The 14839-nt window shown below is 41.7% G+C and overlaps 1 protein-coding gene across 1 annotated transcript in view; it reads right to left on the bottom strand.

Annotated features, from left to right (window-relative positions):
- The window catches only part of LOC126198783 (cytochrome P450 4C1-like), a 94349-nt gene that overhangs the window by 24327 nt on the left and 55183 nt on the right, over nt 1-14839 (bottom strand). Inside the window, exons 6-8 of the mRNA XM_049935349.1 lie at nt 3532-3658; nt 1177-1249; nt 991-1100 (exon numbers count right to left, since the gene is read on the bottom strand). Of these exons, the coding sequence (XP_049791306.1) occupies nt 991-1100; nt 1177-1249; nt 3532-3658 (310 nt within the window). The remainder of the gene's footprint in view (nt 1-990; nt 1101-1176; nt 1250-3531; nt 3659-14839) is intronic.

Genomic DNA, 14839 nt, shown 5'->3' with positions numbered 1-14839 from the left:
CTTTGGGATGAGTTCGAGCGTCGGCTTCGTTACAGATCACAGTATCCTCCATCACTACCTCTTCTACTTTCCACTACTGGTGTAGAATGGACTGCTATTCCTCTGCAGACATTCACACACCTGAAACCATCATAAAGCTGAAGGATGGACATATCCCATCTTAGTGTCCATTGACAAGTGTGTCGATGCTTCTGATCAGACAGTGTATTTTTGGCAAGCCACCTGATCGATACAATGAATACGCCTCATAAACAACGCAGCAGTTTCTGTAGTTATATGCACATAGCAGTCTGTTTTCCTAAAGCAACTTACTGGTGTTCCCAAAATGATTTTCTTTCAATAAATTAATACTACACATTAATGTATACAAAAAGTATTAAATCAGGGATTAGAATAATATCAGTGAAAAGAGTTTGATAACAAGGTAATTATTATTCTGTCAAACTCTGAGCGTATTTGAAATTATTCAGTTACCATATTAATGTACTGCTTACTGGACTGATCACATACATAAAAGGAGAACTGCCCCATTTCAGTGACGTGTTCGATGTCACAGTTGAAAGGCCAGGCGACATCCACTGCAATATAACATGACAGGAAGTAGTGTACCCACCACGCCCACATGGCGTGCACTCTCCTGTTAGGTAACGCAGTGACATAACACGAGAGCGGAAATTGCACGTGGCCTTCTAGCAATATGTGTCTCGTCCTTGTGTAAGAGCAATGCTTTCTTTGGAATCACTACATGGGAAACAATTGCAACCAACACAAGTTATCGTCTGCGCTTCCGCTGGAGTACTACAAATGGTTAAACAGAACTGTTGAATGAAACGTTAATTAGAGCGCTATACTTTCTGAACGTATTTTCTTGGAATCAGCTAGCATCAGTTATACTTTTATTTTGGATCACCACGTTCAGATTCGTCAACCAAGACCATTTTCAACAGTATATGAACAAGGCGTCGTAGAAATAGACAGTCATTTTTATACCTCAAACATGAATGTATCGACCTCTTCCTGTATTTCTTGGTCACTAAGTTTCTGTCCATTCTCGGAAGCGTCTAGTAGGAGGTCCAAGAATGCCAAACGTCGTTTTCGACCTGCAAAAATATCGAAATACAATTCTGGTCCAAATGTAAATATACTTCGCAGAAGAAGCTACAGTCAATAACATACCAATGTCGTCCACGAGAGCGTCTTTGGTCACACCCTCTTTCAACTTCCGCGATAATTGCCTTTGTTTAATGACCTGCGAAGTAAATACGGAATTAATGCTGTATATGTAAATCATACCTTCTATGAAGGGACATAGGCCACTTAAAAATAATAAAATACAATAAAATTTAAGAAGCATTAGCAGTGAAACCAACAAGACCCCTGTAAAATTAATAAACACATTTAGCGTTACTAGGTAACGACAATACTGCTATGCGTATTTTCAATTACGAAACATGAATTAACGGTTAAAAAGAAGCACCTTACGTACAGCGCTAATGTAGTATAACATTTATTGTTTGTGTAACACAAAGGAATATGCACAAGGTTTCCCAAAGTTCCGAAATCAAAGAGGGAAGAAGTTCCAACAGTCTAACTTTCCGTGAAGTTTGTGAAAAATCCTCTTCTGTAATCTAAAAGTACTACTCAAAACAGAGAAGTAACAGACTCTTACGAAGGTAATGTGGCCACAGTTATCACTAATAGACGGAACACTACTTCAGGTGAACAAGTACGCGTAAAGGTTTCTATACCTAACTTGCTGAACGAAGCATTATGGCAATTTCCTCAAATGCCTTATAAAAAAATTATAAAGAGACTGTATAGCGTCTTCATCACCGGGAAATAAAAATTTTTATTAAATAAAAGCAAAAAATGAAATAACCTAGATTTTTAGCTAAAAATCCGCAACCAACCAAAAAACTTGGTTTAAATAGTTATTTAAAGATAATCTGTGAGTTGTCTCGGACAGGGAAATTTCGAATACAGACACTCAGCATAATTATTTGTTTGTATTTAGTGGTTTGACGCTCTGTAACAAGCATCTGTGCGGCGTTAAGAGCCGTGTGTGACGATTGTGGCTTAGAATGATTACTGTGCTTCGAATACTAGTGCTGTTGTGAAATCCCCCTCAAATAACTTCTAGTAATCAGCACTGTTGCGAATCACATAATTCAACTGTCTCGAATTCGTCAGTCGCTGTTTTATAAGATAAATTATTTACATGTTCAACATCCATGTTTCTCAGCACATCCTTATATGACAAATTAGCTTAATGGAATTTAAAAATAATATTTCGAGGGCGTAATAACCGAGAGTGTTTGAATTCGTTCGTTGTCTACTGCCATACCTTCTTAATAAAGACTCCAAAACCTGGAGCACTACTTGAGAACTGTTCGCGTTAAGACCTAGTATGTAGGGCCTACGTCGCTCACGCTTGTGTCTCTGGAGAGTGAAATACACATGGAGAAAAGGGAAAATAAACTAAAATAATCTCTTAGTGATTTATCTAAATGGTATGTAGTGTTATTTTTAAGAAATACGGCAACCAGCCACTTTTCTGTATTTTTATGTAAGCTAATACGCGTTTCGGGCAACCATCCATCTTTAATTAGCGTAATACATATTTGCATCTTCAGTAAATACGTCGTTAAAATATCGACGGCAAATTGAATACTGCAGCTGCCTTTACAAAATATCTACTTGTATGTTTACGATATATTTCTGGTTAGATGTACTTACTCTCTACTCTGATTGTTGTTGTCCCTCTTTTCTTGTTCATAGATGTGGCGCCAACACTTTTCCACTTCTACCTTGCTTAAAAACAGCCCAGTATCCGCTATGTTTCCGACTTACATCTTTGTTTACATACGAAAATTATTTCTATGGTCAAATTATATTTTGCTTAGAGGTTATGAAAATACTATTTCTAATTTAATCCTCTGTATGACGAAAAAGAAATGAAACAGTTTAGCAAGTATGTGCTGAGTAATCGATGAGGCTATTAAATAAGTGCATTAGTGAGTGTTTAATTAGACTACCTGAGATATAAAAATAAAAAATAATGTATTACATTTATATAAAAGGATTAATATTACGTATTTCACTCATAGTTGGAATGACATTTACAAACAATAAAGACGGGACAACAGATTTACATCATGTGGAACTAGTACATACATTGCATGGCTCACATCGGAGTATGTTTCTTCATGGCTCTACTTAGTATGTGAGCAAATTATAGAAATTCCTTAGGAAAATTTTGTTGGGTACTCTGTCTGGTCATTTAGTTCTATTACAATCATCATTATTAACCGACAAAATTTTCTACGACTGCAGTCATACTGAAGTAGTGTTGAACAGTTGAATGACAGTGGATAATCCCTCCCAAGTTTTATCAGCGTAAAATAAAGAAAAAAACTATGTTTAAAGAGCAGTTGATGTTACAAGAAAAAATTCCTTTACTTCCTTATGATTTCCCCTATCTCGTCAAAAGAATGCATGTCAGTTACTGTTAACATGAAACATAAGGCTCACCTTCTTCGTGAAACTGTGTATAACGTCCAAGTGTTTGTAGTATTCTCTCCCGGTACTAGTTCTCCGGAAGATGAAGTCGCTGTGAATCCATGGTCGCACTATCCTTTTTATGGTGAGAGCGCTTATGCTGCAGCAGTAAAAAATATAATTAAAATGGGCTACGTTGCAGCAGATATGAACAGAGACAGCAATAACGACAAGCAATTATAACCGTCGAAACAAGAAGATAGCTGCTGAATTATAGGTTCCTTCCATGTAAGGAAGGCAGAAAAAACAAAATTTACTTAAAATATGTTGAACACCTAGAAATAATACAAGAAATTGTGGTGATTGGCATTTTGAGAAATGATGCTTAAAATAATAATGTAAATGTTGGAAATACTTTATAGAAAAACTACCGGAAGGTATACGCTGTGTGAAACTATAATCATTTTCAGAATTGTATTAGAAAATAAGTTACTAATTCTTTGTAATTTTCATACTTTTTCGACGCAATCACATGAGCATTTCACAATGCCGTTACCGCTTTCGACCAGGCAATCATCATCTTCAGACTAAAGGCAAATGCTGCAAGCGGTTTGTGAAATGCTCATGTGGTTGTATCGAAAAAGTATGAAAATAAAATAAAAAAAACATAAGCCAGTCACTTTACCTACGTGACACTATGCAAGTTTTTCTAAGGTTTTATTTAATTAAGTACATTGTATCGTGTTTCTAATATTGTTTTCCAGAGATTATAGCCACGCCTTTAGTAACAGACACATGCATTTAGAGACTTTGTCTTCTTTTATTTTCTTCTTACTTGCGACAGATTTTTGTTTTTGTATAATAACCTTCCTGAAATAGCAAATCTTCATTTTCGAAGATGCTGATTTTCATACTTAATTCTATCTAGTATATTTGCATATACACAGGACGATCACCTAAAATTTGCATCCATTTTATTTCACAAACGTTTCAAGGTATCGAAACGACGTTTCCGGCAAATGATTATAGGCAGAGGGGCACATAACTCTGATGAACTGAAAATACTCTTGTATCAACGAAGATACTGAAGCAAGTATTTTGTTTTTATAATTGGATCAAGTGATTTGTTTAGAATGAATCGAAATCTCTTGAAAAAGAGAGTAAAGAGGTGTAACGCTTGTCGTAACACTATCATGTGTACCATTTCCAATAAACTGAGCATTAAGCTATGCTTTGAACAGGGTGTATGGCGTAAACGTATACAGTTGAAGGTACGCGATTGTAGGGAAGAAAACATGGGCTCTAAAATGCCTACCTTAAGAGCTTCGAGCACTTCTTCATCTTCGTTACTGTGAAACACATCTCTTCTGTCGTAAACTCTTTTCTCTCCATATTTTGAGACTGGTCGTATGAACCAAAACAAGAAAAAAATTTCCAATACACATGGGCTCTAAAGAGCACACCTTGGGATTCATGAACAAACGGTCATCTTCGCTGCTGTGAAACACATCTCTTGTACTGAACAAGTGCGTATAGTTCTTAAGGTATGTACTTTAGAGCCTATGTTCACAGGATATTTTTTCTTGTTTTGGTCCATACTACTAAGTCTGAAAATATGGAAAGCAAAGAGACTACAGTAGAAGAGATTTATTTCACAGTAACGAAGATGAAGAAATGCTCGTAACTTTTAAGATATGCATTTTAGAGCCATGTTTACTAGATTTTTTTTCTTGTTTTATCCCAAACTATCACTTCTGAAAGTTTGTCGGTGGTATTCTGGTTCGCCCTATTTGTCCTATGGGACATGACTTTTGAATCACCCTGGATAGATTGTAGATAGCTTTACTGTCACCTGCTTTATGTGGCTGCGGCGATATGCTAAGCATTAGTACATCAAAGCATGCAGTGCGATTTATAGCATTTTGACGTTTGTTGCATGGCGTCTGCATGGTGTTCAAATTTTAATGGATAGCGTTGTACATGTATTTTTGGACCCTCTTGGAAGTTAGATTTGCTGCAGATCACATTTTTGTATGAAAGAGGAAATGAAATTACACTACTGGCCATTAAAATTGCTACACCACGAAGATGACGTGCTACAGACGCGAAATTTAACCGACGGGAAGAAGCTGCTGTGATATGCAAATGATTAGCTTTTCAAAGCATTCACACAAGATTGGCGCCGGTGGTGACACCTACAACGTGCTTAAATGAGGAAAGTTTCCAACCGATTTCTCATACACAAACAGCAGTTAACCGGCGTTGCCTGGTAAAAAGTTTTTGTGATGCCTCGTGTAAGGAGGAGAAATGCGTACCATCACGTTTCCGACTTTGGTAAAGGTCGGATTGTAGCCTATCGCGATTGCGGTTTATCGTATCGCGACATTGCTGCTCGCGTTGGTCGACATCCAGTGACTGTTAGCAGAATATGGAATCGGTGGGTTCAGGAGGGTAATACGGAACGCCGTGCTGGATCTCAACGGCCTCGTATCACTAGCAGTCGAGATGACAGGCATCTTAACGGATCATGCAGTCACTTCTCGATCCCTGAGTCACCAGATGGGGACGTTTGCAAGACAATAACCATCTGCACGAACAGTTCGACGACGTTTGCAGCAGCATGGACTATCAGCTCGAAGACCATGGCTGCGGTTACCCTTGACGCTGCATCACAGACAGGAACGCCTGCGATGGTGTACTCAACGACGAACTGGGTGCACGAATGGCAAAACGTCTTTTTTTCGGATGAATCCAGGTTCTGTTTACAGCATCATGATGGTCGCATCAGTGTTTGGCGACATCGCGGTGAACGCACATTGGAAGTGTGTACTCGTCATCGCCATACTGTCGTATCACCCGGCGTGATGGTATAGCATGCCATTGGTTACACGTCTCTGTCACCTCTTGTTCGCATTGACGGCACTTTGAACAGTGGACGTTACATTTCAGATGTGTTACGACCCGTGGCTGTAACCTTAATTCGATCCCTGCGAAACCCTACATTTCGGCAGGATAATGCACGATCGCATGTTGCAGGTCCTGTACGGGCCTTTCTGGATACCGAAAACATTCGACTGCTGCCCTGACCAGCACATTCTCCAGATCTCTCACCAATTGAAAACGTCTGGTCAATGGTGGCCGAGCAACTGGCTCGTTACAATACGCCAGTCACTACTCGTGATGAACTGTGGTATCATGTTGAAGCTGCATGGGCAGCTGTATGTGTACACGCCATCCAAGCTCTGTTTGACTCAATGCCCAGGCGTATGAAAGCCGTTATTACGGGCAGAGGTGGTTGTTCTGAGTACTGATTTCTCAGGATCTATGCACCCAAACTGCGTGAAAATGTAATCACATGTCAGTTCTAGTATAATATATTTGTCCAATGAATACCCGTTTATCATCTGCATTTCTTCTTGATGTAGCAATTTTAATGGCCAGTAGTGTATTTTTTTCATCAGTCGGTTTTGTTGTTGATACTTTTAGAGGAAATGTCATTATCTTCTCCTGGATTTTTTGTCAGCTTAGTGAGACCCTGTATTTAAAATTTGCTTACTACGCACAAATACGGCGAAAGAAGCCGAGTGCCAAAAAATTATGTTTACTTGACTGATGCTATCTGTCGATAAACTGCGCAACTACGGTCTGTGGCGAGGTGAATACAGCAGCAAAGCAAACAACTAGGATCTCTACTAACTGTGGAGTCAGCAAGTACCTGCGATCCACCATACTTAGCACACCGAGTGTTACAGCGATACAATGCTTTCACGTCGTTCAATCTGAGGCAGTGGAAGCATTTATGGACCGGTTCAGGTGATGATCAACAGAGCACTGTATTCCACCCTAATAAATGTGCTGTGGGGAATACTGAGATTTAAACGTTACTACACATACGGATCGTTACTGGGTCTGGGTTTCACTATTTTCAATGATATTCTCTGTGAATCTCGTCATATCTGTTGCTATGTGATGAGGGTCTGGTTCAGTGAGAGTATTCGGCATGCCATTCTTATCTTTCTCCACTGTAAACATATTCTTTTTGTATGAATGTTTTGAAAGAACACCGAATGTTCTTTTTTCAGTTAAGGCAAGACCCTGTACTTGAAATTTGGTTTACAGCCCTTTTAGGGCGGAGGTTATGCAAATGGTAGAGGATTTTAAACTGATTATCCTGAGATTAGGAACTGATGACCGAACAAATTACTGTAGAAGGTACGCGCTATTGAATGAGTATTGCAGGTCAGCCATGTGCTTTACAACTGTTTACGTTTCTTCAGAGATACTGCAGCGTTGCTTTGCAATACGTGAAGTCGTTGGTTTGTGAAATCCCAGCTAAAATAGGAGAATTTAATGGTTTTGAGAGCAGGGGAATTCGTTTCGTCAGGTATCGGTTTCTTCATTAGCTATCGCAGCGCGGTATGGATGAAATCATTTTGTTATTTTCATGACGTGGGGTTCAATTACATCGTTAGAGATTTCTTTTTTAAAGTGACAGTTGCGTAGTAAGGCATGTGCCTGAGTTTCTTTCATAACCGAACCGGCTATTGTAATTTCTGTGCTGTGTCCATCGTCACACACGGTACACAGCTACGGAGGGCACCACCTGTCAGGCAGTCTACACCGTGGTAACGCATGGTGCAGATCAGTCGCCACATACAGGGCACACACAGCAGGATTCTTTTACGCTTCCGCCAGAACTCCTACAGATAAAATGCGCAACCGAGTTAAAGGGTCACTTTTTCGAAACCCCGTTATTCTCTCCCATTCCGATGCAAAAGTTCTAAATTTGGCTCGAAGGTGCCTACAGTCTTCCTCTTTAATGGTGCAATAACGTAGCAGCCTGCGACTTTACCCTCGGACTCGGAGACGCTTCAAACAGCAAGATGTCGACACGTGTGGAAAAAAAGGCCAGAGCTCAGAAGTTCATGCGAGGTGTAAGGTGGGTTAATGATGTCACATTAGCACCAAATTTCATGACAAGTGTGCGCAACGCCACCGTGAACGTGTCACACGATGGGAGGGTCGTCACTCCCTCTCCCCTTTGCCCTCTCTACCCACATCTCACACCTCCTCTTTAGCCGCTGCGACGGAAATAAGAAACGCGACGCCCAGTACTGTAATCACGAGGTTTTCTTATGGGTGGTAAAGGAAAAACATTTCAGTTACCGACGGTCAGAATCGACACGAAAAGGTCTCAAGACGTGGCACAGAGGGTGTCAATGAAACCACTCCTTCGCTTGAGACGCTAAAAAAAAAAAATGGTTCAAATGGCTCTAAGCACTATGGGACTTAACTGCTGTGGTCATCAGTTCCCTAGAACTTAGAACTACACTGCTGGCCACCGTAAATGCAACACCAAGAAAGACAACAGGTAGCACAACAAAATTTATTTTGTAGATAACATGTTGACCAAGTATCAAATGATTACGTTTACAGACGTCTGTGACATGTGGTTCCTGCCAGAATCAGTAGCCAGAGTAGCCGCCATTGTTGGAGTTCACCGCTGCCACACGTCTCGGCATTGAGTCAAAGGGACGTTGGATGTGTTCCTGGGGTACAGCAGCCCAAGCAGCTTCCACACGTTGCCAAAGATCATCTGGTGTGGCAACTGGGGATGTAATCTGGGTCACTCGTTGAGCAACCATGGACCACATGTTTTCTATCGGCGAAAGATCCGGAGAGCGAGTCGGCCAGGGAAGCAATTCAATCTGGTTATTTACGAAGAACCTTTGGACAATGCGTGCCACGTGTGGTCGCGCATTATCCTGTTGAAATATGGCTGTGGTCGAGCCCTGAAGGTAAGGAAGGACAACTGGCTCCAGCACCTTGGATATGTAGCGCCGGCTATTTAAAGTATCGGCAATGCGTACTAGAGGCGTGCGAGAGTTATATCCAATACCGCCCCATACCATAATACCCGGTGCAAGACCAGTGTGGCGGTGCATAATGCAGCTGTCCAGCATCCTCTCTCCACGGTGTCTCCACACTCGAATCCGACCATCGTGGTGCTGCAGACAGAAGCGTGCCTCGTCAGTAAAGACAACGTCATTCCATTCTGCCGTCCACATCCGTCTGTCATCACACCATTGGCGACGAAGACGTCTGTAGTTCTGCGTCAATGGTAGACGAAGCAATGGACGTCTTGCGGACAGACCACTCTGCTGTAAACGGCGTCGAATGGTAAGCGCAGACACTGGATGATGCGTTACAGACGCAATGTGCTGTGCTATGGTTCGGGATGTCACTGAGCGATCCGTCACTGCCATGCGCACAATTTGCCTATCAGCACGTGCAGTGGTGCACCAAGGTGAATGCGATCGACCACGTCGGTCCGTCGTACCCTCCTGCATCCAACGGTCACATATCCGCATTACAGTTGTTTGGTTTCGTCCAACACGACTAGCGATTTCTCTGTATGATAATCCACAATCTCGGTAAGCCACTACCCTTCCTCTGTCGAACTCGGATACTTGATCAAAAGATGTTCGCTGTTGTCTACGAGGCATAACTGATCGTCTTGTGAAACAACCACAAGGTAAACACACGTGCCGAACGTACACTCGTCGAAATCGCCAAGCCTTAAATGGCGCTATGAGGTGGCGCCACAGGCGCGCGTGATGTGCGTCTGCGCTGAAATTCTAATCAGTTGCATATCTCATCGCTGCAAACTCATGGTGTAAATTTCACTTGATTCGGATGCTTCCTTCAGGGTGTTGCATTTACGGTGGCCAGCAGTGTACTTAACCTCCCTAACCTAAGGACATCACACACATCCATGCCCGAGGCAGGATTCGAACGTGCGACCTTAGCGGTCGCGCGGCTCCATACTGTAGCGCCTAGAACCGCTCGGCCACTCCGGTCGGCTGAGGCGTTCGTACACACACATCTCGCGGTCGAAGAATGACAATTTGCCGTGTGAAGCGCAACAGAACGGCTCTCTAGACAACCTTACACACTGCTGACAACGATTCGACCTCTCTCTAAGGATATCGTAGGGCTGCAACCTCACAGAACACGATCGAACCAGTTTGCAGTGGAGTGTGACCGCAATTTTGATTGTGGTAAATAGGATGGAATCACTAGAGACCGTTCAAAAACATTCGGCGAAGTATGAACATGATCCGAAGCAGAAAAGTGTCTTTATGCTTGTTTAGTCCTGATTTGAGCCGTCCTGTGGCATAATCACACGGCAATCTGACAATAACAAGCACATGAATAAAAGAGCAAATAATCCCTCTAAACCGCTGTCCTCCTCCTCCCCCCCCCCCCCGCACCCTCCCCCCTAGTTTGGCAACGCCCTCGGTGCCCTCGCACACCTTTGACAGGTATTTAAAAAATGTCCCTGTACAGATACATTCACTCACAGATGACTATGTGCCGGCAAACCCATCGGCCCAACTTGAGCTGAGTGTCGCTATATCACTGCATTAGTGCTTGCTGACCACATGCGAAATACACTATGTGATCAAAAGTACCCGGACACCTGGCTGAAAATGACTTACAAGTTCGTGGCGTACTCCAACGGCAATGCTCGAGTTCAATACGGTGTGGTCCACCCTTAGCTTCCACTCTCGCAGGCTTACGTTCAATCAGGTGCTGGAAGGTCTCTAGGGGATTAACAGCCCATTCTTCACGGAGTGCTGCACTGAGGAGAGGAATCGATGTCGGTCGGTGAGGCCTGGCACGAACTCGGCGTTCCAAAACATCCCAAAGGTGTTGTGTGTGATTCAGCTCTGGACTCTGCGCAGGCCAGCCCATTACAGGGATGTTATTGTCATACAGCCGCTCCGCCACAGGCCGTGCATTATGAACAGGTGCTCGATCGTGTTCAAAGATGCAATCACCATCCCCGAATTGCTCTTCAACAGTGGAAAGCACGAAGATGCTTAAAATTTGAATGTAGGCCTGTGCTGTGATAGTGCCACGCAAAACAACAAGGGGTGCAAGCCCCCTCCATGAAATGAAAAAGAGACCACACCGTAACACTACCGCCTTCGAATTTTACTGTTGACACAACACTCGCTGACAGGTGCCGTTCACTGGGTATTCGCCAAACCCAACCCCTGCCATCGGATCGCCACAATGTGTACCGTGATTCGTCACTCCACACAACGTTTTTACACTATTCAGTCGTCCAATGTTTACGTTCCTTATGCAAAGCGAGGCGTCGTTTGGCATTTACCGGCGTGATGTGTGGCTTATAAGCAATCGCTCGACCATAAAATCCAAGTATTCTCACCTCCCGCCTAACTTTCATAGTAGCTGCAGTGGATCCTGATGTAGTTTGGAATTCCTGTGTGATTGTTTGGATAGATGTCTGCCTATTACACATTACGACCCTCTTCAACTGTCGGCGGTCTCTGTCAGTCAACAAATGAGGTCGGCCCGTACTTTTTTGTGCCGGACGTGTCCCTTCCAGTTTCCACTTAACTATCACATCGGAAACAGTGGGCCTATGGATGTTTAGGAGTGTGAAAATCTCGCGTACAGACGTATGACACAAGGGACATCCAGTCATCTGACCACGTTAGAAGTACGTGAGTTCCGCGGAGCGCCCCAGTCTGCTCTCTCATGATGTTAATGACTGCTGAGGTCGCTGATATGCAGTACTTGGCAGTAGGTGTTAGCACAATACACCTAATACGAAAAACGTATGTTTTTGGGGTATTTGAATTAGTTTTGATCGCATAGTGTATGAGGGTTGCCGAAAGTGCCACGCTTTTGTACGATCACAGAAGAAGGTTGTAGGCACCTTCGAGCCAAATTTCGAACTCATGCTTTGGAATGGGAGAAAATGATGGGGTTTGAAAAAGTGGCCCTGTTAATTGTGTTGCTCAGTGTAGCTCGCTCTATCCGCCAATAGTAATGTCAGCCGCCACAGAGGGTACCGACACCAGCGACTACTTGCTGCATCAGCAAAACGGATCACAGATGAACATCCTTCCGCTGTTAAAGGATAAATGTGTGCGCACAGACTTATTCGGCACACCTGATGACCACTTGCGTCAGATCACCACTTGCCGATCACTTGTCTACAGTAGCCACCAAATTCTAGGTTGCCGAACAGTTATCTGCAGTTGCCGCAGTTACAGCGCAGCAGCTACCAGTGACTGATTTCTCGGACACTCATCACCGAGTGTCAAAGCGTTCAACTTTCATAGAGCCTGAACAAATGGACTGTCAACCGGCGGTAGTCCATGAGTGAACTTCTGTTAGGTAATCATCGTACGCTGAGTTAGGTAATAAGTGTAGAATTTACCTTCAGGCTAGTACGAGTGTTGTTATTGTGTATACTTTTAATGAATGACTGATATTTGATTCATTTTGTGTTCCCTATATTATAGTGTTAAGCGCCCCATGGCGAATCTAGTTGCAAGCTGCAGGCACGTCACCTTCGGTAGAGCAACAATTTTTTTGTAGTAATGGGTTCCCTTACTGCTGCATTTTATGTTGGACACTAAACTTATCTGGTCAACAAAACATAAAATTTAATTTTTCTGATGAAAATGTAAAATTACAGTGTCTCAAAAAGTTTTCTTCTGTTTTTTTTTTCTTTCAATTTCATTTACTTACGTCTGTACACTCGTTATGAATGTAAACAAATTTAAACTATAAATCAATTATTTAAGAAAGGTTATTTTTTCCAAAGATTAAATAAATATCTTTGAATTATGTAAATATCACTGATTAGTATTCCATTTTTGGTGGACGGATCTATCGTATTGTTAATAATGGGGGGCCAATCTGACGACCACAATCAAGTTTCATAGAGGCGAGTATAGATAAGTAAAGTAAAATACGGTGCTTTCCTTTTTCTTAAAAAAGTTTATAATATATGCTGCACATCTGTAGTATGTCTGGATAAAAATATGTTTACTGAGCCATAGACATGCAACAAAGGAAGCTTCCAGGAGTAACTGGATGCTAGAGTTGTAGTTGCCCGTGTCTTTGTTCAAGAGAGAACAGTTATATTCGAGAATGTGTGGTAAAGCTTTAATCCTTTGAGTAGCAGTGGTTTCTGTCATTATATTATCAATTTTTTTTAAATACCAGTGCCTTTCGCATGAGACCACCGACGCTGTTGCAAAGGGGAGATGTCTTGAATTTCACTGAGATAGTTATATGAACGTAGTGCATTGTAACGGTCACTTACAGCGTTCAAAGCAACAGTCGGTCCGGAGACTGTGCTGCGTGATTGTACGAGATGAGATTGTGACACATGGTCTTCTTACACTGATCCGTTTGAAGAGGTCATTGACAGAGAAAGTAAGTACAGCTACAGTTATTGTAATCTAATATTTAGTTTGTACTAACGTTTTTATGAGTATTTACGAAATGTTACCACTGGAACAGAATGTACTTTTGATATCAATTTATTATATTTAGGCCCATTTTTGCTTGTTGGTCAGGACTAATTTACTTTAAGCATTATGAGTTCATGGAAGTTTCGAGATGGGGATTGTGTCTAGGAAAACTGCGAAACTGCATTCACATATACATCTCATGAATTGATGGGTGATTGAAATCTGTCTGTGTAAGTGGTTCCATAATGAAACAAGAACCTTAAAACAATTGACTATCTACATTTTGCCAATGTCTTCTTGTATTCGTTGCTTACTATGATAATAAAAGTTAATTTTGTGAAATTCTGAAATTATATTCCACAGTGAAACCACACCTTAAAATAACTGTTTACTTTTTGCCAAATTCTTCCTGAATTTGCCTTGCTTAGTATGATGATAAAAGTCAATTTTGTGAAATTTTTTAAAATTGATTTTTTTGTTGAGCGCCATTGCAATGTATGTTTTGTGCCCGGTGCTTGCCACTTTGCACAACTGCTTTGGGCTTCAGGAGGGACGTATGTCAAAGCGACCAAAAATTTTTATTGGATTTTCGTTTACTGCATGGTACTGAAATTTCTATTCCAGAATATTACTTTCCAGTTCCACGCCAAGGAGTGATAAAAGTAACAATTAACAAAAACTTGCACGATGTCACGCCCCTTTGTTCTGCAATGGCGCATATTAGTATTTCTGCGATTTTATCTTCCTGTTCTATGCAGTCACAGTGTGGGGAACATTTCGGTGTTTCACAGATCCAGAACCTCTACAAAAGTGTGTTCATGGAAAGACTCAAAATCCTAAGAAAAGTTACAAATCTCTCATAGGAAAACCATCCCACAAGAAATCATTTGTTTCCACAAGTGCTGACGAAACTGCAGCGTATGACTCTTGTTTGGTTTTTAAGTTTGGTAAACTTGCCTCTACAGAGGCTAGGAGGTTTCACACTGTCGATATTGAAAGAAATTGATAACAAGGGAGTTGGTGCAACTGACATTTTT

The sequence above is a fragment of the Schistocerca nitens genome, chromosome 8 (assembly GCF_023898315.1).
Source record: "Schistocerca nitens isolate TAMUIC-IGC-003100 chromosome 8, iqSchNite1.1, whole genome shotgun sequence".
NCBI classification, from domain to species: domain Eukaryota; kingdom Metazoa; phylum Arthropoda; class Insecta; order Orthoptera; family Acrididae; genus Schistocerca; species Schistocerca nitens.
The sequence above is the reverse complement of the archived record's forward strand: the minus strand, read 5'-3'. Positions and strand labels throughout refer to the sequence as shown.